At 43.6% G+C, this 23,903-nt stretch overlaps 1 protein-coding gene across 1 annotated transcript in view; it reads left to right on the forward strand.

The window, feature by feature from the left end:
* The window catches only part of ZFYVE26 (zinc finger FYVE-type containing 26), a 159,646-nt gene that overhangs the window by 124,013 nt on the left and 11,730 nt on the right, over positions 1-23,903 (forward strand). Inside the window, exons 34-36 of the mRNA XM_063439262.1 lie at positions 5,296-5,493; positions 17,804-18,003; positions 18,870-19,011. Coding sequence (XP_063295332.1) covers positions 5,296-5,493; positions 17,804-18,003; positions 18,870-19,011 — 540 coding nt within the window. The remainder of the gene's footprint in view (positions 1-5,295; positions 5,494-17,803; positions 18,004-18,869; positions 19,012-23,903) is intronic.

A 23,903-nucleotide genomic window follows, 5' to 3' on the forward strand; every position in this document is an offset into this window, starting at 1 on the left:
TATTAAAGCGAGAGATAACAGTATTTAGCCATAGCATGTTACTATACATAAAATGAGGTTGATAATCTTAGGAGACGTTGATAATATGTTATGACGACCCTATCCTGTACAACTTTTGAAAGTCTCCCTCTCTTTTTCTGTACCCCTATAATCACATGCCTCAACAAAAATAAAGAATTAAAAAAAAAAAAAAAAAAAATATTCTAAGTGCACTTTCAAATAATTTTTGCACTTTATCACATATTGCACTTTTGGCACTTTTGAGATTTTGGTCTTAAAGACACAGCGCACCTTTATTTGGGATTGTTTATATCAAATTAAAGCCCTTTCTGTCCTTTAAAAAACAGTATATAGGGGCGGGGCCGGACCGCCGAGCTGGACGGTCGCAAGTACGAGCAGCTCCTGCCAGCTTACACTCTCTAAATCCTCAAAAGCATGATTTTTAACGAGTTTTCAGACCGACAGCATGAGCACTCAGCGCACGGTGGGCACTGTATCCAGGGCGAGGCTGGCTCTTTGAGCTCCAGTCCCCTGGAGGGGAAATCTTCTCTGCACCTGAGGGGGCCTTCTCCGGCGGTGAGCGGGGCGGACGGCCGCTGCCCTGCCTTCCCGCCCAGCAGCACCCGGCCAGAGGCCCAAATCGGCGAATACCTGGCCCTGTTCCCCCCCCCCTCTGGACCGGCGGGGGTGATCCCGGTCCCAACTCTGAGGCAGGTCATCCGAGGCCCAGCAGCGTTACCATCACGATCTGCGGCCTATATCCCTCAATCAAAATGGCGGACGCCACGCGCCCTAACAGCACTGAGAGGGCCGGCAACAACACAGCGCTGACAACATACAGCTCCCACAGACACAAGATAGACTGCCACTCACAACAGCCGGAGGTCAACTCCCATCAAGGAGCCCTGGCACGACATCTGCCTTCGGAGCCGCAGTACTGTGCCTCAGCACCAACTCCCGGGCAGGCCCGAAAATGGTGGAAGAGATGGGGGAATAGCAAACCAGTACCCGGAGCAAAACTAAAGCAAAAGACAAAACGCCAGGAAAACTTACCCCTCAGATACGTAGGAGTACCAGTCACCCACATGAAGAGCAGCACCCCATTCCGGGAGAGCCCTATATCCACTCACAGACGACGCCTGTCACAACGCTGGCCGGCCTGCGGTAGGGTAACGCAAAGCCCCCTGAGGGCGACAGCACCGCGAAGACCCGAGAGGCCACACCGCTCCACTATCTCGGAATCAGCACAGCAGCGACTGGTCCAGAAGCGATGGACTATCCCTTTAAGCCATGATCTGACGCGGGACGAAGAGTCCCTGAGCATGAACGGGACACTAGTTGCTGGACAGTACACACAGGGAAGTGGAGCTCCCAGCCAAGGTATCGGCTGACCCACCAACTACAGTAGCCGGCTGTCGAGCAAGCCATGTCTGGCAGAGACTGTCACCTGAGATCTGAGAGACCCAGTGTCACACAATCGTTTTATTTCCTAGTTTAAATTTTCTTTTATAACATAATGTGTAGATAAACCTGTCTTACTCCATTTAGTCTAACACCCATATTAAGCTGCCTACAACCCAACATCACCCACTAAGCATAACACCACTGTAGCCAGCTTGAGCATACAGGGGGGCTGGGCACCTAGGCAACGTAGCGCTGCCACATCGTTTAATGCCCCAAAGCGGTTCTTCATCTCCATTAACAAAACACGAATGTGGCACACCTCACCTCACTGCATACAGAGGCACAAGCATGTTATATAGCATAATGTGAGGGAGAGAAAACCACTACAATGAGCAGTATCATACTGAACAACGACTTTACCTGCAATAACATATGTCTAAACCTGCTTATACACAAATGTTACCTACTCGGATGGCCTAACATGTATTCTAAAAGTGGAACTATATCCCACACTGGTACCACGGTATCTCCTGACTATGTTTTGTCTCTCCACTGTCTCTTTACCCTGTTACCATCTTTTGAACTCAGCGCTTTCACTCTATGATTCACACAGCTACCTTGAATTTATTAAGCGTGCATAAATATCTTGAAAATCGCAGATTAAGCTATTAGATCTAACTGTAAAACATAACCATTATAAAGCTAAGCTCTGTTTATGCAGTCATACACAAAAAATGTGCACTGAATGAATACCATAAATGTAAAACAAATGTGATATGTTTATGCTTGCGAACGCTATTATGGCAGAGTAAGCAGCTATGTCTATTCATGCACTCAAAAATAAAGAATTGAAAAAAAAAAAAACAGTATATAATATGTGCCGGTGCAATAAATGAGAGAGATGCAAATTGCAGTTGAACGCAAACAGCAAGAAAATGCAAAAATAGCTTGTGTCATTAAGCGTAAGTCAAGCTTCTGAAGCTGTGTCCTTAAGGGGTTAACTTTCTTTTTTTAAATAAAGCACAGACAGTCCCCCTGCAGGCAGACACATGGACACCTATTGTGACCATGTGGTCGCCCTGTTGGGCGATCACATGCCCACAGGGGTCCTAATCCGCCATGGGGAGACTGTCTGGGCTGCAGGCAGTCTCCCCACAACGGGAGCACCGCCGATCGCCGCCGGGGGAACGACGGCGATCGGGTAAGTACATCTTAAATTTAGGACGGTTCAGGACCGTCGTCGGTCGGCAATGGAAAAATGCAGATGACGGTCCTGAACCGTCCTGCGTCGTTAAGGGGTTAAGCATGCGTGGTATAGGCATAAGGCTAATGTTGAAAGCATTTAGAAAATTGGGCAGACTAAATGGACTGAATAGCTCTATGTTTCTATGTAATAGCTTCTTGATCCAAGGAGAGATCTGACTGCCATTATGGGGGTCAAGAAAGGTTTTTTTTCCCTAGCTTTTTGCACAATTGGATATGCTTCAGACTGGGTTTTTTGCCTTATTTGGATCAACAGCAAAAATCAAATGTGAGAAAGGCTGATCTTGATGGACACATCCCTTTTCAGCTATGTAACTATGTAATCTCTATGAAGATATGCTGATTGGCGTAGTGAGGCATTTTGCTGCGTACAATAACCTCCCAATGCTTTCCTATGGGAGAGCATTGGCTTGGCTGAGATTGCCAATTTTGATGATCTCCGTCAAGGAGGTGGAACTGGGGTGCAGCCATCCGTGACAAGACCTGCACGGTGCTAGAATAACTGTGTGTATAATACCTTTTACTATTCTAACAGTGGGGCCTGGGAACTAAAATATATATTTTTAAAGCTATAATGTTTGTATTCATGTCCCTATAGTGTTGCTTTAAGTACTTGTGGTTGAATACTGTCTGGGCCTGGGGCTTTCTTTAGTTGCTGTAGCACCTGGTCTTGTCATCCAATCACAATTTTTCTACAAGTTTATTGCAGCAATCATTTGTGAATCTCTTGCCTTATCTTCCTCAGTATATATGAAGGAGAAACGTAAGCTAGCTGCCCAGTCATGTGTCTCATCCCGCCATGTTTTCATTATGCCTATTATGTCATGTTGCTTAGTGTATGCTATTGCCCCTAGTTCCCCCATTTTGTTATTTAGTCTCTTTGCATTAGTAAGCATGCATTTAATATTATCATGTCACTTGTACTTTATGTGAATTTTTATTACTATTACATACCTTCTCTGTTCTGATCTTGCCCCTTGCCCCATCTCATCCACCCTTGTGCTTAGCTAAAGCCCATGTCCTATCTCCATTTTGAAGATTTGTGTTGCTCCCACCTACCACTAGATTTAAAATCTTCTCCAACCTTCCAGCTATCCTGTCCCCCAGCACATCTGACCCTTTTCCATTTAGGTGCAATCTGTCACGGCCATAAACATTATACCCAAGCGCAAAATCAGCCCAGTGCTGATTAAAGAGACACTATAGTCACCAAAACAAGTTTAGCTTAATGAAGCCGTTTTAGTGTATAGATCATGACTCTGAAGTCTCATTGCTCAATTATTTGCCATTTAGAAATTATATCACTTTTGTTTATACAACACTGGCCACACCTCGACTGACACTAACTGACACAGCCTGCATGAAAAAAAATACTTTCACTTTCAATCAGATAGTAACTTGCTTTAAACATTTGTATCATCTGCTCTCTAAATTGAACTTTAATCAAATACAGGAGGATCCTGCAGGCTCTAGCAAACTATTAACAGAGCAGAAAATAAGAAATAATCAATTAAATAGAATTTGCAATAAAGGAAGAGTGAACATTAGATGACTTATTACAGGAAGTGTTTACGAAGGCTGTGCAAGTCACATGCAGGAAGGTGTGACTAGGGCTATATAAACAAAGCAATTTAACTCCTAAATGGCAGATAATTGAGCAGTGAGACTCCAGGGGCATGATCTAAACAGCAGAAAAGCTCCATTAAGCTAGAGCTGTTTTGGTGACTATAGTATCCCTTTAAGATAAGGATTAAGAGACTGTCACTTCACTGGATTTGTAACGAAATTCTGCTCAAACCCTTCATTAGAATCTTCTCAGTATCAGGGGCATATGCTTTCATTTGGAATTGCAAGGCAGTGGCAGTGACTTTACTGTGGTCAACTGCTCGGAGCTTTATGAATATGATGTTGCCTTTTCCGGTCTTAGAGACCTACTTTTGTCTTCTGACCCAGGGATTAAGAACTACTGATTTAAAACTTGCATTCAGTTGGTGTTGTATATACAACTTTTACTAACCCCTAAAGACATAAAGTATATCATAATTAAAGGGATATTATTGGAATCAAAATAACTTTAGCATAATGAAGAAGTTTTAGTATATAGATCATGCCCCTGCAGTCTCACTACTCAATTATCTGCCATTTAGGAGTTACACATTTTTATACAGCTAGTCACACCTCCCCTGCAATAAAAAAAAAATAGGTTTAATTTTCCATCAGGTGTTCACTTGCTTTACACGTTTTTATCTTCTGCTCTGTAAACTGAATGTTAATCACACGTAGGAGGCTCTTGCAGGATCTAGAAGGCTATTAACAGAGCAGGATAAATATTTTTTTTAAATCAAACAGAATTTGCAACAAAGGAAGTTTAAACATTAGATCTCACTTTACAGGAAGTGTGTTAATAAGGCAGTGCAGGCTACATGCAGGGAGGTGTGACTAGCCCTGCATAAACAAACATTAACTCCTAATGTTTGTTTTATAGGGACATAATCTATACAGCAAAACTACTTCATTACATTCCTGGTACTGAAATGCTAAATACTTGTCAGTTGCCATCAAATATATGTCCATGTTAGTTGTTATAATGGTTTTCATTCATGCTGTGATCACTTTGTTTATGTACAGGATTGTCCTGCTGATATTTTCATTGAAGGAGTTTTTGTGCCGAGTTATGAAAGTGGCAAGTTGCAAGCGCTGGAAAACCTGATTAAATATATTGACTCCACTTTGCAATCCTGGAGCAGCTATCTGATTGAAGTGTGTAAATACCTCCAACAGAAGAACTTCTATAATATCCTTTATGAACTTCAGCAATTTATGAAGGTTAGTAGTCAATTTTGGAATATCAGACATACAAGTATAAAGGGATACAGCTGTTTAACCTAAAAAACAATTAACACATAGTGTGATTTAGTTATAGGCATGTATAAAGACATGCTACTGATAGCACTCACAGAATGGAGATAATCAAATCGACTTAAAGGCCCAATAGGGGGGTTGTGGAAATGCACCTCACTTCTTTGGAAAACGGGAACCAGAAGGAAGCCGGAATCAGGTAGTATAAACAATTTATTGACGAGAGATAAATAAAAACAGCGGTCCTACGTGTATCGTTCTAGACATAGAACTTCCTCAGGGACCTCCTCAATTTGAAACAATAATATCATATAACATGGAGTTAAAAATTCAGCCTAATTCCCACCCTCCCACAGTTTCCAATATATAGGGCTTATATAGGGCTCCCCTCCTCCATCATTGGTGGTGTAATGGGTGTGTTGCTAATTCACTCCACGATTGGTTTTGTCATCATACCGATCTCGATCGCGGTGATGACGTGTACGTTTCACGGAACACTTCCGTGCATTCCAGGGACGTCATTTCCTCTATGTGTTCGGTTAGTGGCTACACATGCGTATTGAAGACTTTTTCATACTTGGCCATATAACGGTATTTTAAAAGTCCTCTTATAGGAAAATCAAATAGTGTAAATGATGAAGAAACCACTACAAGAAGAAACATTTATTAGAACCCATAATCCTTATTACTCATGTATATATCAATAGGATAAAATGTAACTTAAAGGGACAGTATAGTCACCTGAACAACTTTAGCTTAATGAAGCAGTTGTGGTGTATAGAACATGCCCCTGCAGCCTCACTGCTCAATCCTCTGCCATTTAGGAGTTGAATCCCTTTGTTTATGAACCCTAGTCACACCTCCCTGCATGTGACTTGCACAGCCTTCCATAAACACTTCCTGTAAAGAGAGCACTATTTAGGCTTGCTTTATTGCAAGTTCTGTTTAATTAAGATTTTCTTATCCCCTGCTATGTTAATAGCTTGCTAGACCCTGCAAAAGCCTCCTGTATGTGATTAAAGTTCAATTTAGAGATTGAGATGCAATTATTTAAGGTAAATTACATCTGTTTGAAAGTGAAACCAGTTTTTTTTCCATGCAGGCTCTGTCAATCATAGCCAGGGGAGGTGTGGCTAGGGCTGCATAAACAGAAACAAAGTGATTTAACTCCTAAATGACAGTGAATTGAGCAGTGAAATTGCAGGGGAATGATCTATTCTATACACTAAAACTGCTTTATTTAGCTAAAGTAATTTAGGTGACTATAGTGTTCCTTTAAGTATAAATTAACTCAATCCTGACTCCATCTAAGGATTGAGTAAATTTATAGTTAATTGTTATTAATTTATAGTTAAGTTATAGCTAAGACTAGTGATCATATGAAGCCATTTAAATTCACATAGTTGTTTGGCTCCTTTTTAAATCATAACAGAAATCACCCAAATGTATCTGATCAACAGTTTACATACCCTTGAATGTTTGGCATTGTTACAGACACACAAGGTGACAAAAACAGGTTAAAATGGCAATTAAAGGGTCATCTCCCACTGTGTCAGAAATGCCTATGCCACGTGTTCTTGGAGGGGCCTCCTTGCCAGCCTCCTTCTCAAAAGACTATGGGCCCTTTAAAAACCTTATGTGATTTATGTACTTTTGTACTCCTGAAAGAAAGACCGACCTAATTCCGACCTAATTCCTTGGAAATGTTAGCCCTAATTCCTTGGAAATGTTTTGGGCATAGGACAAATGTGCCAGGTCAGTCAAAATTATGACTTCCATGGAAATCCCGAACCCCTGAACCAATCTGGGAGATTTTTGGATATGTTGTTCCCCCAGATCAGGGCTATCAGGGGATATTACTTTTGTGGGGTTTCCATGTGTTTTGGGGGTACTTTCCGGATGTTGTTAAAATTTGTTTTCTGTGCCTGAAGATAATTGAGTTTAGTACAGTTCCTGACTCCATTATCTCTCAGGCACAGGGGAGTGATTTTCTTGTTTTGTGTGGGAGTATCCTGGACAAGAGAGCCAATGTAATTACAGTGTGTACTTTGTCACAGTCCCCTCTCAGGTCCAATGGGGAATGCCTCTGGAATATGTTATGGAAAACCCCCTGCATGGGGAGTTGCATATAAGGCCAGTTGTGGCTGCCATTAAACAGTTCTACTTCCCCACTTAACACAGATCCTCGTCCCGTGCTTGTAGGGAACAGCTATATCACTAGCTCTTGTAATGGCTATCCTGCTATACTCGCTAGAGTAAGAGAGGTCTACCCACTGCAAGTTGGGACCAGGGTGGGTGGAGGACAACGAGACCTCAGCCAAGCTGCGGCGGCTAAGGGTCTACAGTGCTGATGGTGTCTGGTGGAGTGCTTGGAAGTACTCAGAGTTACTAGGAAGCGGTGATTGGCAGGGGGGCGCCAAGCGGTCCGCCACACCCACAACTGTGGCTTTTTAAATTGCAATTAGTGTCTGTGTATAAATAGTCAATAAGTTTGTTAGCTCTCACTTGGATGCACTGAGCAGGTTAGATACTGAACCATGAGGAGCAGAAAAGCACTGTCAAAAGACTTGCGTAACAAGGTAATGGAACTTTTTAAAGATGGAAAAGGATATAAAAAGATAACCAAAGCTTTGAAAATGCAAGTCAGTACTGTTCAATCACAAATTCGGTGATCTCTTGATACCAAGCCAAGGTCAGGTGGACCAAGATAGATTTCAGCCACAACTGCCTGAAGATTTGTTTGGGATAAGAAAACCCCACGAATAACCCCAGGAGAAATACAGGCTGCTCTGGAAAAAAGATGGTGTGGTTGTTTCAAGGAGCACAATACAATGATACTTAAACAAAAATGAGCGGTGTGGTCGAGTTGCCAGAAAGAAGCCTTTACTGCGCCAATGCCACAAAAAAGCCCGGTTACAATATGCCCGACAACAGCTTCTGGCACACTGTAATTTGGAGTGACGAGACCAAAATAAAGCTTTATGGTCACAACCAGAAGTGCTATGTTTGAAGAGGGATCAACAAGGCCTAAAGTGAAAAGAATACCATCTCCACTGTGAAGCATGGTGGTGGTTCACTTGATGTTTTGGGGGTATGTGAGCTCTAAAGGCATGGGGAATCTTGTAAAAATTGATGGCAAGATGAATGCAGCATGTTATCAGAAAATACTGGCAGACAATTTGGATCATTTTGCACGAAGGCTGCGCATGGGATGCACTTAGACTTTCCAGCATGAAATGACCCAAAGCACAAGGTCAATTTGATCCTCCAGTGGTTACAGCAGATAAAGGTGAAGGTTCTGGAGTGGCCATCAGTCTCCTGACCCTAATATCATCGAGCCACTCTGAGGAGATCGCAAACTTGCATGTCCTGGAGGCATTTTGCCAAGATGAATGGACAGCTATACCACCTGCAAGAATTAGGGGCCCTCATACAGGGCCGCCATCAGGGCATGACAACCGTGACAATTGTCACGGGCCCGGCGGCCCTGGGGGGCCCGGCCGCCCGGGCCCCACGTGTTTTAGCTTAACTGCCGCCGGTGCATCTGCACCGGGGCCCACACGCTGATGGGGCCCATCAGGTGGCCCAAGCATTTAGGGCCACCCAATGGGCCCTATTATCTTCAGGGGCCCGGTCAGCGCTGTAATAGCGCGACCGGGCCCCTTTAAAAAGAAAATGCAGCCGGAAAGCAAGTGCTGCTGGGAGGGAGTGACGTCCGGTCACTTCCTCCCTGTTTACTCCGCGCGGGGGAAGGAGAAGAGAAAAGCCGCGAGGAGAGGCAGCCGACGCACATCATCCCCAGCCACCCTCCTGCGACGAAATGGTAAGGAAGAGAGGAGGGTGGCTGAAAATGAGGTGTGTGTATGTATGCCAGTGTATGTATGTGTGTATGCCAGTGTGTGTGTGCCAGTGTGCCAGTGTATGTATGTGTGTATGCCAGTGTATGTATGTGTGTATGCCAGTGTGCCAGTGTATGTGTGTGTATGCCAGTGTATGTATGTGTGTATGCCATTGTGCCAGTGTGTGTATGCCAGTGTGCCAGTGTATGTATGCGTGTATGCCAGTGTATGTATGTGTGTATGCCAGTGTGCCAGTGTATGTATGTGTGTAGGCCAGTGTATGTATGTGTGTATGCCAATGTGCCAGTGTATGTATGTGTGTATGCCAGTGTGTGTATGCCAATGTGCCAGTGTATGTATGTGTGTATGCCAGTGTATGTATGCCAGTGTGCCAGTGTATGTATGTGTGTATGCCAGTGTATGTATGTGTGTATGCCAGTGTATGTATGCCAGTGTGCCAGTGTATGTATGTGTGTATGCCAGTGTATGCCAGTTTATGTAGGTGTGTATGCCAGTGTATGCCAGTGTATGTATGTATGTATGCCAGTGTATGTATGTATGTATGCCAGTGTATGTATGCATGTATGCCAGTGTATGTATGTGTGTATGCCAATGTGCCAGTGTATGTATGTGTGTATGCCAGTGTATGTATGTGTGTATGCCAGTGTATGTATGCCAGTGTGCCAGTGTATGTATGCCAGTGTATGGCAGTGTATGTATGTGTGTATGCCAGTGTGCCAGTGTATGTATGTGTGTGTGCCAGTGTGCCAGTGTATGTATGTGTGTATGCCAGTGTGTGTGTGCCAGTGTGCCAGTGTATGTATGTGTGTATGCCAGTGTATGTATGTGTGTATGCCAGTGTATGTATGTGTGTATGCCAGTGTGCCAGTGTATGTATGTGTGTATGCCAGTGTATGTATGTGTGTATGCCAGTGTGCCAGTGTATGTATGTGTGTATGCCAGTGTGCCAGTGTATGTATGCATGTATGCCAGTGTATGTATGTGTGTATGCCAGTGTGCCAGTGTATGTATGCCAGTGTGCCAGTGTATGTATGTGTGTATGTATGCCAGTGTATGGCAGTGTATGTATGTATGTGTGTATGCCAGTGTCCCAGTGTATGTATGCCAGTGTGCCAGTGTGTGTATGCCAGTGTATGTATGTATGCCAGTGTATGTATGTATGCCAGTGTATGTATGCCAGTGTATGTATGTGTATGTATGTGTGTATGCCTGTGTATGCCTGTGTATGTATGTGTGTATGCCTGTGTATGTATGCCAGTGTGTATGCCAGTGTGTGTGTATGTATGCCACAGTGTGTGTGTGTGTGTGTATGCCACAGTGTGTGTGTATGTATGCCACAGTGTGTGTGTATGTATGCCACAGTGTGTGTGTATGTATGCCACAGTGTGTGTGTATGCCACAGTGTGTGTATGTATGTATGCCAGTGTGTGTGTATGTATGTATATATCAGTATGCAGTATGTGTGTCAGTATGTATTTCTGCATGTATATATGTGTGTGTGTGTCAGTATCTCCCTATGCATGTGTGTATGTTTGTTTCAGTATTTGTATATGTTAGTGTGTGTGTATTCCTGTGGGCGGGATTTGGAGGCGGGCCCTGTGGGCGGGCTTGAAGGGGGGCCCAGACCTTGAGCTGTGTTAGGGGCCCCAAAATTTCTGATGGCGGCCCTGCCCTCATAGACAACTTTTACAAAAGACTGCACGCTGTCATTGATGCTAAAGTGGGAAATACACAGTATTGAGGGTATCCCGACTTTTAAACAGGGATCATTTCATTTTTTTCTTTCTTGCCATGTTTTGTTTTATGATTGTGCCATTCTGTTATAACCTACAGTTGAATATGAATCCCATAAGAAATAGAAGAAATGTTTTGCCTTTCTTTAAAAATGGTACATATAGATAGACCATATTTAAAAGAAGAACTACCACAACAAGAGGACATAGTCTTAAATCAGAGGGGCAAAGGTTTAAAAATAATATCAGGAAGTATTACTTTACTGAGTGGGTAGTGAATGCATGGAATAGCCTTCCAGCTGAAGTGGTAGAGGTTAACACAGTAAAGGAGTTTAAACATGCGTGGGATAGGCATAAGGCTATCCTAACTATAAGATAAGGCCAGGGACTAAGGAAAGTATTTAGAAAATTGGGCAGACTAGATGGGCTAAATGGTTCTTATCTGCTGCCACATTCTATGTTTGTGTGTATATATATATATATATATATATATATATATTATATATATATATGTATATATATAAAATGTCTATCCAGTTCTCAAAGGGTATGCAAACTTTTGAGTACAACTGTAAATGCTAATAACTGGCACATTTTGTGCAATTGTCAACATTTCAAGTGGTCTTTGTAATGCCAGTATGATGTAGTTAAAGGAATACAAACCTGTATTACTAACACAATAGCACCCGTCTAACTGTTTAGATGTATGTATTAAAAAGTAGTTTTTACTCAACTTTTACCCCTGGCCGCACCAGTCTGCCCTGTTGATCCGCCTCCCTAGCTGAGATTATCAGTCTTGATGATCTCAGCCAATCTAATGCTTTAACATTGGGAAGCTAGTGTGCATGCACTGCAAATTGCTATGCTTCACCAATCAGTATCTCCTCATACAGATATATTGTATTAGTTAATGTCTGTGTGAAGCATTTTGTGTCTCCATGCAGAGTGTGGAGACTTTGAATGTAGGTACTGCAGTCACTGCATGACCTCGTCCATGAAGTCCCTCTAGTGCCTGTCTGAGTGGCAGCCAGTAGAGGTGGACATGGGCAGTAATGTAAACACTGCCTTTTCTCTCAAAACAGTATTTACAATGTTCAGCCTTCATGGACAAGACCGTAGTCCCCAGAGCTGTAATGGTTCTGGTGACTACATTGAGCTGTAGTGGTTGTGGTGACTACATTGAGCTGTAGTGGTTCTGGTGACCAAGCCTACCTTCCAAGCCTACCTTCCTGTGCCTGAGAGGACTGGAGTAGATCCTCTCCCTGGAGAGCGGTGTGCACCAGGCACCAGTGTCCAGTAATGGCTGCTGTACTTTGGGGCACGGCTGCTATCATTTTATATTGACGGTTTGTCACTGGATCTTCATGGGCTACCCAGTCGCCTAGACTAGATGCCAGTAGAGCCACTGTGCACTAGCATCCTGGCCACTGCCGAAGTGGCCTTAAAGCACTGGCTGTGTGGATGGCCGGCAGAATCAGTGTCCCCGCATTATTGACATCTGGGTCTACAGTCCCACATGATCGACATCTGGGTCTACAGAATCTGGATACATGTCACAACCAGCCTTAAAGGGGGCCAGGGTATTTCTGGCATCATAACAACTACAGCAGGCATTTGGTGCTTAAGTTTTATGTTGGAGACTAGACAGGACTAATACTGATATTGTTTTTTTAAATGCCTCCAAACTATTTTTAAAAATAGGTGTGTGCGACAGGGTGCTATGGCCTTACCTGTTCAAACTACTTAGTTTTCAGGGGTTCCCAGAGACCTTTGTGGCAGCGATACAAGCATTATATACCGACCTGAGGGCACAAATACTCATTACGGGGGCACATAAAACACCTTTTACCCTGGGAAACGGCACCAGACAGGGTTGTCCTCTGTCCCCTTTACTTAGAGCCACTGCTACAAGCTATTCGGCAACACCCGCACATCAAAGGCATTGAGATTGGAGGCACACCATTCACGGTCTCGGCATACACCGATGATGTCATGCTGACGCTCAGGGAACCAATGAACTCGCTCCACCATTTAACGCTCGTAGTAGAGCGATTCGGGAATATAGCTGGGTACAAAATCAACTACTCCAAATCAGTAGCAATGCCCTTCCATCTGGAGCCCCCAGACGTAGCACACATACACAGCAAATATCACTTAAAGATTGCCACTGACGAATTTATGTACTTGGGGGGTCCGCCTAACAGCAAATACATCCTCCCTATTCGCCCGCAACTACACAGCCCTGCTCCGGACGCTCATCGCAGAACCGGAGCAATGGACAGACAGGCCCATTTCCTGGCTGGGGCGAGTAAACTCTATAAAAATGAATGTGCTACCGAGGCTCTTATTCCTCTTTCAGGCACTCCCGATACTAGTTACCCGGGGGAACCTGACAGGCATACAACGGGCGATCGATTCCTTCATCTGGCACAACAAACGCCCAAGAATAGCATACACCCTCATGTACAGACCAAAACCCAGGGGGGCATTGGGACTGCCTAATATATACGCCTACTACTTAGCGGCACAGCTGACTCAGGTCATACAATGGCACACACCCCCAGACAGGAGACGATGGGTAGATCTGGAGTCGCTGATGACGGGTCAAGACCTCCCACAGTTTTTCATATGGGAACCTAGAACACAGAGAGCCATACTACGAACCAAGAATCCGGCCATAATCAACTCCATACAGATATGGGACCATACCAAAACGAAATACTCCCTCAGCCCCCACTTGACCCCCATGGCGCCGGTCCTTAGAAATAGGGCATTCCCCCAGGAATGAGGGCTCGGGACTACAAGGGGATAGAGGCCACAGGGCTCCAAAGATACGTCCACCTATTTGTGAACCAAAACGTAGTCACATACGAACACCTAAGCACCAAAGCCACCTTACGAACAAGAGATTACTTCAGGTACTTACAAATCCGAGACTTCGCGCTAAAGCCCGAAGTGCAGAAGGCGGCCCTGACGCCAGTAACCTATTTTGAAAAATTATGTTATAATGAGACTACACAAACTAAACTTATCACACTACTGTACAACCACCTCAACGGGGCTCCAGACAGGGAGAGCACACTACGATACACTGACCAGTGGGAAGCCGACCTGGGGGAGGTACTAGAGGGAACGGAGTGGCAAGACATATGGGAAGCATGCACCAAAACCACAATGTGCGTAACACTCCAAGAACAGTCTTATAAAACGCTATTCCGATGGTACATGACTCCAGTAAAACAGAAACACATGGGATTGAGCCCCACAGACGACTGCTGGCATGGGTGTGGGGGGCGAGGCACATATATACACATGTGGTGGGAGTGCCCGGGGGTCGCTGCGTACTGGCGCAGCATCGTAGAGCTCAGGTGACAAATCATACAAAAACGACTGGCACTAGACCCATGGGCGTGCCTACTATCAAGACCCACAGAGGGCCTCCCCAGACACGAACAAAGGCTTCTCAACATGCTCTATTTAGCGGCCCGTAGGGCCCTAGCACAACAGTGGTCATGCCCAGACCTCCCGCAGATATCTCTGGTCAAGACAAAACTGCGAGACAACTACATAATAGATAAATTAACCTCCCAGGTGCGAAACACTATGACCAAGTTCCAGAAGGTATGGGATCTGTGGGAGCAGTACGACACTTAGAATCATAACCCGGGCGTGGGGCGGCATCCACGCGTTCCACAACAGTGGCAATAATTGGGATTCACCCAACACCAAATATCACACCAGAACCCGGACAAGTGATAGAGGCACCACTACAGGACGGGTATATGGTGAAAACCAGAACAAGGAGCGCAGTCTGAGGAGACTTGCGACCCTTATCTCTAGACCCCCAGGAGACCATCTCAAGATGATACCTATCTACAGTTACTTGTCTCTAACTATCTTTCCTTTATACCTATCTATTTAATGCAAGAACTCTAGTCTTGCAAGCCGGCAGGAGGAGTGTCAGGCAAAAATACGCTTACGATCCGCAGACAACAGGGGGGAGTGTGAGAACCATCAAATACCCCAAGGGGACTAAGACCAAAACTCTGCTCCCTAAGCCTACTCCTCCACACTACTACCATTGTATATAGTTACTTTTGCTTGCCAACATAACAGAAAATATCTGACGGAGATACCCACAGAGAGCACAATGTATGTAACATGTCTAAACTAACCACTGCAATTTGCATTCTGTAAAACACTTTATGACACTACGCTGTCACTTGCATACATATGCCTGCATATTTGTATATCGACTTGTTCGTCAGACCAAAAATAAAGAATTAAAAAAAAAAATAGGTGTGTGCATGCACTCTTTTCTAGGGATTTTAATTACAAAGTAGCATCTTACAAAACAACTTGTTTGGCAACTAGGTTAACCGGTTTCTTTCCAATTTGAAAATCCATTATACCAAATTATATTTCTTTAATATCTCTAACACGTACGCTCACTCAAACAAACATCAGTTTTCTTTTTAACTTGTCCTCCTTTTGTCTCAAATATATTTTGGATTTAACTTGATGTGGGTGCTTTTTAGTTTACAGAACTTCGTATCTTTACTGGCAAGATTTCAAAACGACTTTTCAAAATCTGTCATATAATATGAATTTGGAAACTTTAGTGTAGTCCAGATCAGCGGTTCCCAACCCGTGTACGCTTACCCCCAGGGGTACAATTGGGTTGGGAACCGCTGCCTGAGTCCATCGGGTGGCCCATGCACTTTGGGCCACCCGATACACAAATGCCTTCAGGGGTCCAATCGCACATGCCTTCAGGGGTCCTGACTCTGTGTTCCTGCAGCCAGAGCTGGCAGGAAGTAACAGCTTGTAACTACTTTCTCTCAGCTTGCACACCGAGCATGCTGCGCAGGAGAGGAGGGGGCAAGGCAGGCAGAGTGGACCGGGAGAGCAGCAGGGCTCTAACCCCAGCCAGCCAAAAGGTAGGATGTGTGTGTTTTTGTGTATCTGTATGTCGGTGTGTGTTTCTGTATGTCAGTATATTTGTGTGTGTATGTGTATCTCAGGGTTCAACAAATCCCAGGCGTCAGGTCGCCATGGTGACTAGGAAATTTGTTCTGGCGTCTGGAATATGTCAGCCCAGAGCGGCAAGGGAGAATGCAGGTGGCCAGCCGTGGGCGAGCATTGGTGGCCGGCCAGCCAGCCGTTTGTGTGTCTGCATGTGTGACAGTTTGTGTGTCTGGGGCAGAGGAGAAGCAGGGAGAGCCTGGGGCGGAGGAGAAGCAGGGAGAGCCTGGGGCGGAGGAGAAGCAGGGAGAGCCTGGGGCGGAGGAGAAGCAGGGAGAGCCTGGGGCGGAGGAGAAGCAGGGAGAGCCTGGGGCGGAGGAGAAGCAGGGAGAGCCTGGGGCAGAGGAGAAGCAGGGAGAGCCTGGGGCGGAGGAGAAGCAGGGAAGGTCTGGGGCGGAGGAGAAGCAGGGAGGGTCTGGGGCGGAGGAGAAGCAGGGAGGGTCTGGGGCGGAGGAGAAGCAGGGAGAGTATGGGGCGGAGGAGACGTAGGGGAATCCTAGGGCAGAGAAAAAGGGGAGATTGAACATAGAAAAATGAATAAATTTTAAATAAATGCAACTATATTAATTACAACATTTTGATAATGTAACGGGTACAATTTATGAAAATGGGCTGCCAAGGGGTACTCAAGTGAAAAAAGGTTAGGAACCACTGGTCTAGATGAACACCTTCTGTTATATTTGGCAATGAAGGATTTGCAGGCCAAAAAATCATCATATGACATAAACTGGAGTGGATGGTCTAGCCTTCTAAGTTTTTAAAATATTACCAGGCATAGCATCTCCAAAAAGTTGTAGGCTGTTAGAAAGCAGAATATGTCAAATAATAGCACATTGGTATACCCATGTGCAATCTGATTTTGATTTCCCCTTTATTATCCTTGGTACTCTCAACTCTGGTATTCTTTCACCTCCTTTTGCAAGATTTAAAACTATACTTTTCATGGTAACTGTAAACTCTCTAAAATGTATGGTTTCACATATGGGGCTATTAAATGATGCCAACCTTGGCTAGCTTACTCCTGTGTGTGATTTTCTATGTGACTTTACCTCTGCTAGTAAGTGACCATTTTTTAAATTTATTTTTTACTGGTTTTAATGTTTTGTTTTTCACCTCCCTAAACATGCAGCATTAAACCCAGCCACTCTAAGCATGTATATATATATATCTATCATTCATCATTCACTCTTACTTTTAGTTAAGACTAGTTTGATCAGTTCCCTGGCACCCAACCACTTACTTCCGCTGATTATTCTGCATTCCCCCTCAAGCCTTGTCTCAGATCTTCAGGTTGTCTATTGTCTCTACACCAATATAACTACTAGGACGCAGTCTCCTTTAGACCCTTGAAATACAAAAACTACATAAATATGTAAAATCCTTATTTCACACACCACATTTAACCAGTCCTTATCCTTCCATTATTTGAGGAACTTTGTTTTCACTGATACTCTCGCCCTTTACTTGAACATTTATATGTCGTTCAGGCTATAACTTTGTTTTGGTAATTAACTGTTTTATTGTACTTTGTTTCTCCTTTGGATAGTTGTATGTGCCTCTCTGTACTTTTTTCCTTTATGATTAAATCTTAATTCAGATACAGTGTATGTGTAACTATTTGTAACTTCTACAAACTTAACAAAATACCATTTCTTTCAGGACCATGTACGTGCGGCCATGACCTGCATATATTTTTTCTCTTACAAATCGAAGAACTACCAAGACCTAGGACATAATCAAAAATGGCTGATCAAATCAAAGGAGCATCTCAAAACATATTTGCAAGATTTGTCTCGAAGCAGTAGGAAAAAATCCTTTGACACATTTAGGAAAAAAATGTCTCCATCTGAAGTCTCCAGGTAGTATTTTCTGAACGAAGCCTTGCCCTTAAAACATACAACCATTAACATTGACACTAAACTACTGGAAATAATTTTCCAGCCTGCTATCAGATTAAAACTATTTTTTTTTTTTTTATAGAGACATTTAATTTATAGGCACTATACCCATAATGTTAAAGTTGTAATAGAATTCTTAATTATGATACCTTTAGAACTCAATGTGTTATACATTGAAAATTTATCTGCCCTTGTGTGCTAGTAAGAGATTGTTTCGAAATAGATTTTAATTTGTAATTATGAAATCTTCCATCGCTGAAAACTGTTATGTAAGCCTTTTTATTCAGCATTATAAAGATTCAAAGGGATACTATACAACTTTTGCTTCATGAAGCAGGTTTTCTGTATAGAACATACCCCTGAAATCTCACTGCTCAATTCCCCTGCTATTTAGGTTGACTCTAAATCACTTTTGTTTCTGTATTTGCTCCCCGAGCCACACCTCCTCTTAGATTTAGATTTTTTTAATTCTAAATATACAGAAAATTATTACAAAATATAAATATATAGCTTCCCTTTTTATATTTAAGTTGTCTCTGCCACTATAGGAGGCATAGACTATCCACTACTGTGCAGCTAATGTGGTGTGGAGATAAAATTACTTTCGATCCCTTTGCAGTGTCACCATGGCAGCCTCGCACCATGGGCTTTTGAAGACCACTACTAAAATATGTATAAAATACATTATAGTGCTGCACTTTTACAGATGTATAATCTTCTTTAAATGGACATCAAAAAATTTAACAGTCTTTTACTTACATTAAAAATGTTCTGACTATAATTTTTAAAAACTATGTGCTACATAAACACCCTCTTCCTTAAAACAGACACATCAATACAATTGAACTACAGATGGAAATTACAAGGTTCTTGAAAAAATATCATTTTTCAGAGACCACAAATGTCTCCAGCAAACCACCGCCAACACTTTTTGGCAATAGCTCCATGATGATTGATGTAGCATGTAAGGTAAGACACATGTTGCTGTACATTTAGGATCATTCTGACTTTTCCCTCACCGACCCCTACCTTGCACTGGGCATTGTGTAGTCAATGTGACATGTGAATTCATAACAATTATCGATTTTCCTTTTTTTCTGTGAGTTAAAATATTGTCTGTTCTATATAAAGAAAATGTATGTAATTCTTACTCTTTGATTCAACTTTCACTGTCTCAATTTTTATTTATATATAGAAACATATAGAAACATAGAATGTGACGGCAGATAAGAACTATTCGGCCCATCTAGTCTGCCCAATTTTCTCAATACTTTCATTAGTCCCTGGCCTTATCTTAGTTAGGATAGCCTTATGCCTATCCAACGCATGCTTAAACTCCTTTACTGTGTTAACCACTACCGTCCCCTAATATTTGGTTTTAAGGTAAAAATTAGGGGACGGTAGTGAATAACACATACACAATAAATTATGTGAGACTTCTGTCAATTATACACAAAAGCAGAAGTGTCAAAGGCGTGTGTGGAGGATAGGAGAAAAGGGAAGGATTAAGGGAGATCATATTGAATTGTCTGTGATTTATTTTTTTTCATAATTAATTTTATTTTTTTTTAAAGTTATTCACATCCATAGATGGATATACAAAATTTGTTGCATTTTAAATTTTTGTCAGTTTTTCCAACCACACAGAAACAAGCTTCCAACAGTTAGAACATACAAAAATTATTTAGCAATCTAAAGATTATCAATTATCTAAAATAATCTTAATTTATGTTCCATATATATGATAATATCATGGTCTGCGCAACTGGTTGTGTCTCCCCTCACTCTATACCATAAGTCTTAAAGATAAAACTAAATTAGGCTTTAAATCCATCAGGATATGAGCTCATCCAAGGTTCCCATATTTTCAAGTATGTTCAAATCTTTAACCCCTTAAGGACACATGACATGTCATGATTCCCTTTTATTCCAGAAGTTTGGTCCTTAAGGGGTTAAAAAGCCGAAAAGCATCCTTTTTCCATCGTACCTTGAAAATGTATTTGATTCAAGACCTTTGTCAGAGTGATTGCTTGTTTTTTTTCCTCCACATTCTAGTTATAACTTCCTTCATGGCCATAAAAATCTGAATAGTAAAAAATGTACTATGTTTGTTGATATTATCTAGATTTAAGTGTAATACAGCTTTTTCTGGGGAAAGCAAGATTTTTATCTTTAAAATATCTGAAATTATTTGAAAAACTTTATCCATGTATAGTCAGTGATACATTGATGCCATTCTGATTGTTTGGAATAGGCCAAAAGATGCCTTGCAATACTGTATGTTTAAATTTCCATAATTCACTAGATCAGGGGTCAAGTCCTGGGGAAAAAAGTGTGGGAACTCACCCAAGATTCCCGCCCCCCCCCCCCCCCCCTTAAAAAAAAATAATTACACTCCTATGCATATAGTGCAGTGCAGGGTGTGTATAATGGATGTAGTATGTTTGTAGTGAATGCAGTGTGTATAATAAATGTATTGTGTTTGTAGCGAGTGCAGTGTGTGTATAATGAATGTAGTGTGTGAAGTGAGTGCAGTGTGTGTATAATGAATGCAGTGTGTGTAGTGAGTGCAGTGTGTATAATGAATGTAGTGTGTTTGTAGTGTGTTTGTAGTGAGTGCAGAGTGTGTATAATGAATGTAGTGTGTTTGTAGCGAGTGCAGTGTGTGTATAATGAATGTAGTGTGTGTAGTGAGTGCAGTGTGTGTATAATGAATGTAGTGTATGTAGTGAGTGCAGTGTGTATAATGAATGTAGTGTGTTTGTAGTGAGTGCAGAGTGTGTATAATGAATGTAGTGTGTTTGTAGTGAGTGCAGAATGTGTATAATGAATGTAGTGTGTTTGTAGTGAGTGCAGAGTGTGTATAATGAATGTAGTGTGTTTGTAGTGAGTGCAGAGTGTGTATAATGAATGTAGTGTGTTTGTAGTGAGTGCAGAGTGTGTATAATGAATGTAGTGTGTGTAGTGAGTGCAGTGTGTATAATGAATGTAGTGAGTGCAGAGTGTGTATAATGAATGTAGTGTGTTTGTAGTGAGTGCAGAGTGTGTATAATGAATGTAGTGTGTTTGTAGTGAGTGCAGAGTGTGTATAATGAATGTAGTGTGTTTGTAGTGAGTGCAGAATGTGTATAATGAATGTAGTGTGTTTGTAGTGAGTGCAGAGTGTGTATAATGAATGTAGTGTGTTTGTAGTGAGTGCAGAGTGTGTATAATGAATGTAGTGTGTTTGTAGTGAGTGCAGAGTGTGTATAATGAATGTAGTGTGTTTGTAGTGAGTGCAGAGTGTGTATAATGAATGTAGTGTGTGTAGTGAGTGCAGTGTGTATAATGAATGTAGTGAGTGCAGAGTGTGTATAATGAATGTAGTGTGTTTGTAGTGAGTGCAGAGTGTGTATAATGAATGTAGTGTGTTTGTAGTGAGTGCAGAGTGTGTATAATGAATGGTGTGTGTGCTGGATGATGTGTGTGCTGGATTGTGTGCGTGTGTGTTGGATGATGTGTGCTGGATGGTGTGTGTGTGTGTGTGTGTGTGTGTGTGTGTGTGTGTGTGCTGGATGATGTGTGTGTGTGTGTGTGTGTGTGTGCTGGATGATGTGTGTGTGTGTGCTGGATGATGTGTGTGTGTGCTGGATGATGTGTGTGTGTGTGCTGGATGATGTGTGTGTGTGTGCTGGATGATGTGTGTGTGTGTGTGTGCTGGATGATGTGTGTGTGTGTGTGTGTGCTGGATGATGTGTGTGTGTGTGTGCTGGATGATGTGTGTGTGTGTGTGTGCTGGATGATGTGTGTGTGTGTGTGTGCTGGATGATGTGTGTGTGTGTGTGTGCTGGATGATGTGTGTGTGTGTGTGTGCTGGATGATGGGTGTGTGTGTGCGTGCTGGATGATGGGTGTGTGTGTGTGTGCGTGCTGGATGATATGGGTGTGTGTGTGTGTGCGTGCTGGATGATATGTGTGTGTGTGTGCGTGCTGGATGGTGTGTGTGTGTGCTGGATGGTGTGTGTGTGTGCTGGATGGTGTGTGTGTGTGCTGGATGGTGTGTGTGTGTGCTGGATGGTGTGTGCTGGATGGTGTGTGTGTGTGCTGGATGGTGTGTGTGTGCTGGATGGTGTGTGTGTGCTGGATGGTGTGTGTGTGTGCTGGATGGTGTGTGTGTGTGCTGGATGGTGTGTGTGCTGGATGGTGTGTGTGTGTGCTGGATGGTGTGTGTGTGTGCTGGATGGTGTGTGTGTGTGCTGGATGGTGTGTGTGCTGGATGGTGTGTGTGCTGGATGGTGCGTGTGCTGGATGGTGTGTGTGTGTGTGCTGGATGATGTGTGTGTGTGTGTGTGCTGGATGGTGTGTGTGTGTGTGTGCTGGATGGTGTATGTGTGTGTGCGCTGGATGGTGTGTGTGTGTGTGCGTGCTGGATGGTGTGTGTGTGCTGGATGATGTGTGTGTGTGCTGGATGATGTGTGTGTGTGCTGGATGATGTGTGTGTGTGCTGGATGATGTGTGTGTGTGCTGGATGATGTGTGTGTGTGCTGGATGATGTGTGTGTGTGCGTGTGTGTGCTGGATGATGTGTGTGCGTGTGTGTGCTGGATGATGTGTGTGCGTGTGTGTGCTGGATGATGTGTGTGCGTGTGTGTGCTGGATGATGTGTGTGCGTGTGTGTGCTGGATGATATGTGTGCATGTGTGTGCTGGATGATATGTGTGCGTGTGTGTGCTGGATGATATGTGTGCGTGTGTGTGCTGGATGATATGTGTGTGTGTGTGTGCTGGATGATATGTGTGTGTGTGTGCTGGATGATATGTGTGTGTGTGTGCTGGATGATATGTGTGTGTGTGTGCTGGATGATGTGTGTGCGTGCTGGATGGTGTGTGCGTGCTGGATGGTGTGTGCGTGCTAGATTATGTGTGTGTGTGTGCGCTGGATGGTGTGTGTGCGCTGGATGGTGTGTGTGTGTGTGTGCTGGATGATGTGTGTGTGTGTGTGTGTGCTGGATGGTGTGTGTGCTGGATGATGTGTGTGTGTGTGTGTGTGTGCTGGATGGTGTGTGCGCTGGATGGTGTGTGTGTGTGTGTGTGCGCTGGATGGTGTGTGTGTGTGTGCGCTGGATGGTGTGTGTGTGTGTGCGCGCTGGATGGTGTGTGTGTGTGCGCGCGCTGGATGGTGTGTGTGTGTGTGCGCGCTGGATGGTGTGTGTGTGTGTGTGTGCGCGCGCTGGATGGTGTGTGTGTGTGTGTGTGTGTGTGCGCTGGATGGTGTGTGTGTGTGTGTGCGCTGGATGGTGTGTGTGTGTGTGTGCGCTGGATGGTGTGTGTGTGTGTGTGCGCTGGATGGTGTGTGTGTGTGTGTGCGCTGGATGGTGTGTGTGTGTGTGTGCGCTGGATGGTGTGTGTGTGTGTGCTGTGTGCTGGATGGTGTGTGTGTGTGTGTGTGCTGTGTGCTGGATGGTGTGTGTGTGTGTGCGCTGGATGGTGTGTGTGTGCTGGATGCTGTGTGCTGGATGGTGTGTGTGTGTGTGTGTGTGTGCTGGATGATGGGTGTGTGTGTGTGTTGGATGATGGGTGTGTGTGTTTGTGTTGGATGATGGGGGGGGAGCATTTTTTTTTTTTTTACTTTGTGTCTATATATTTTTTTTAATCCCCCTGCGTGCTAGATTATGTGTGTGTGTGTGCGCTGGATGGTGTGTGTGTGTGTGTGTGCTGGATGCTGTGTGCTGGGGTGTGTGTGTGTGTGCTGGATGATGGGTGTGTGTGTGTGCTGGATGATGGGTGTGTGTGTGTGCTGGATGATGGGTGTGTGTGTGTGCTGGATGATGTGTGTGTGTGTGTGCTGGATGCTGTGTGCTGGGGTGTGTGTGTGTGTGCTGGAT

This window comes from Pelobates fuscus, chromosome 13, assembly GCF_036172605.1.
Source record: "Pelobates fuscus isolate aPelFus1 chromosome 13, aPelFus1.pri, whole genome shotgun sequence".
Classification (NCBI taxonomy): Eukaryota; Metazoa; Chordata; class Amphibia; order Anura; family Pelobatidae; genus Pelobates; species Pelobates fuscus.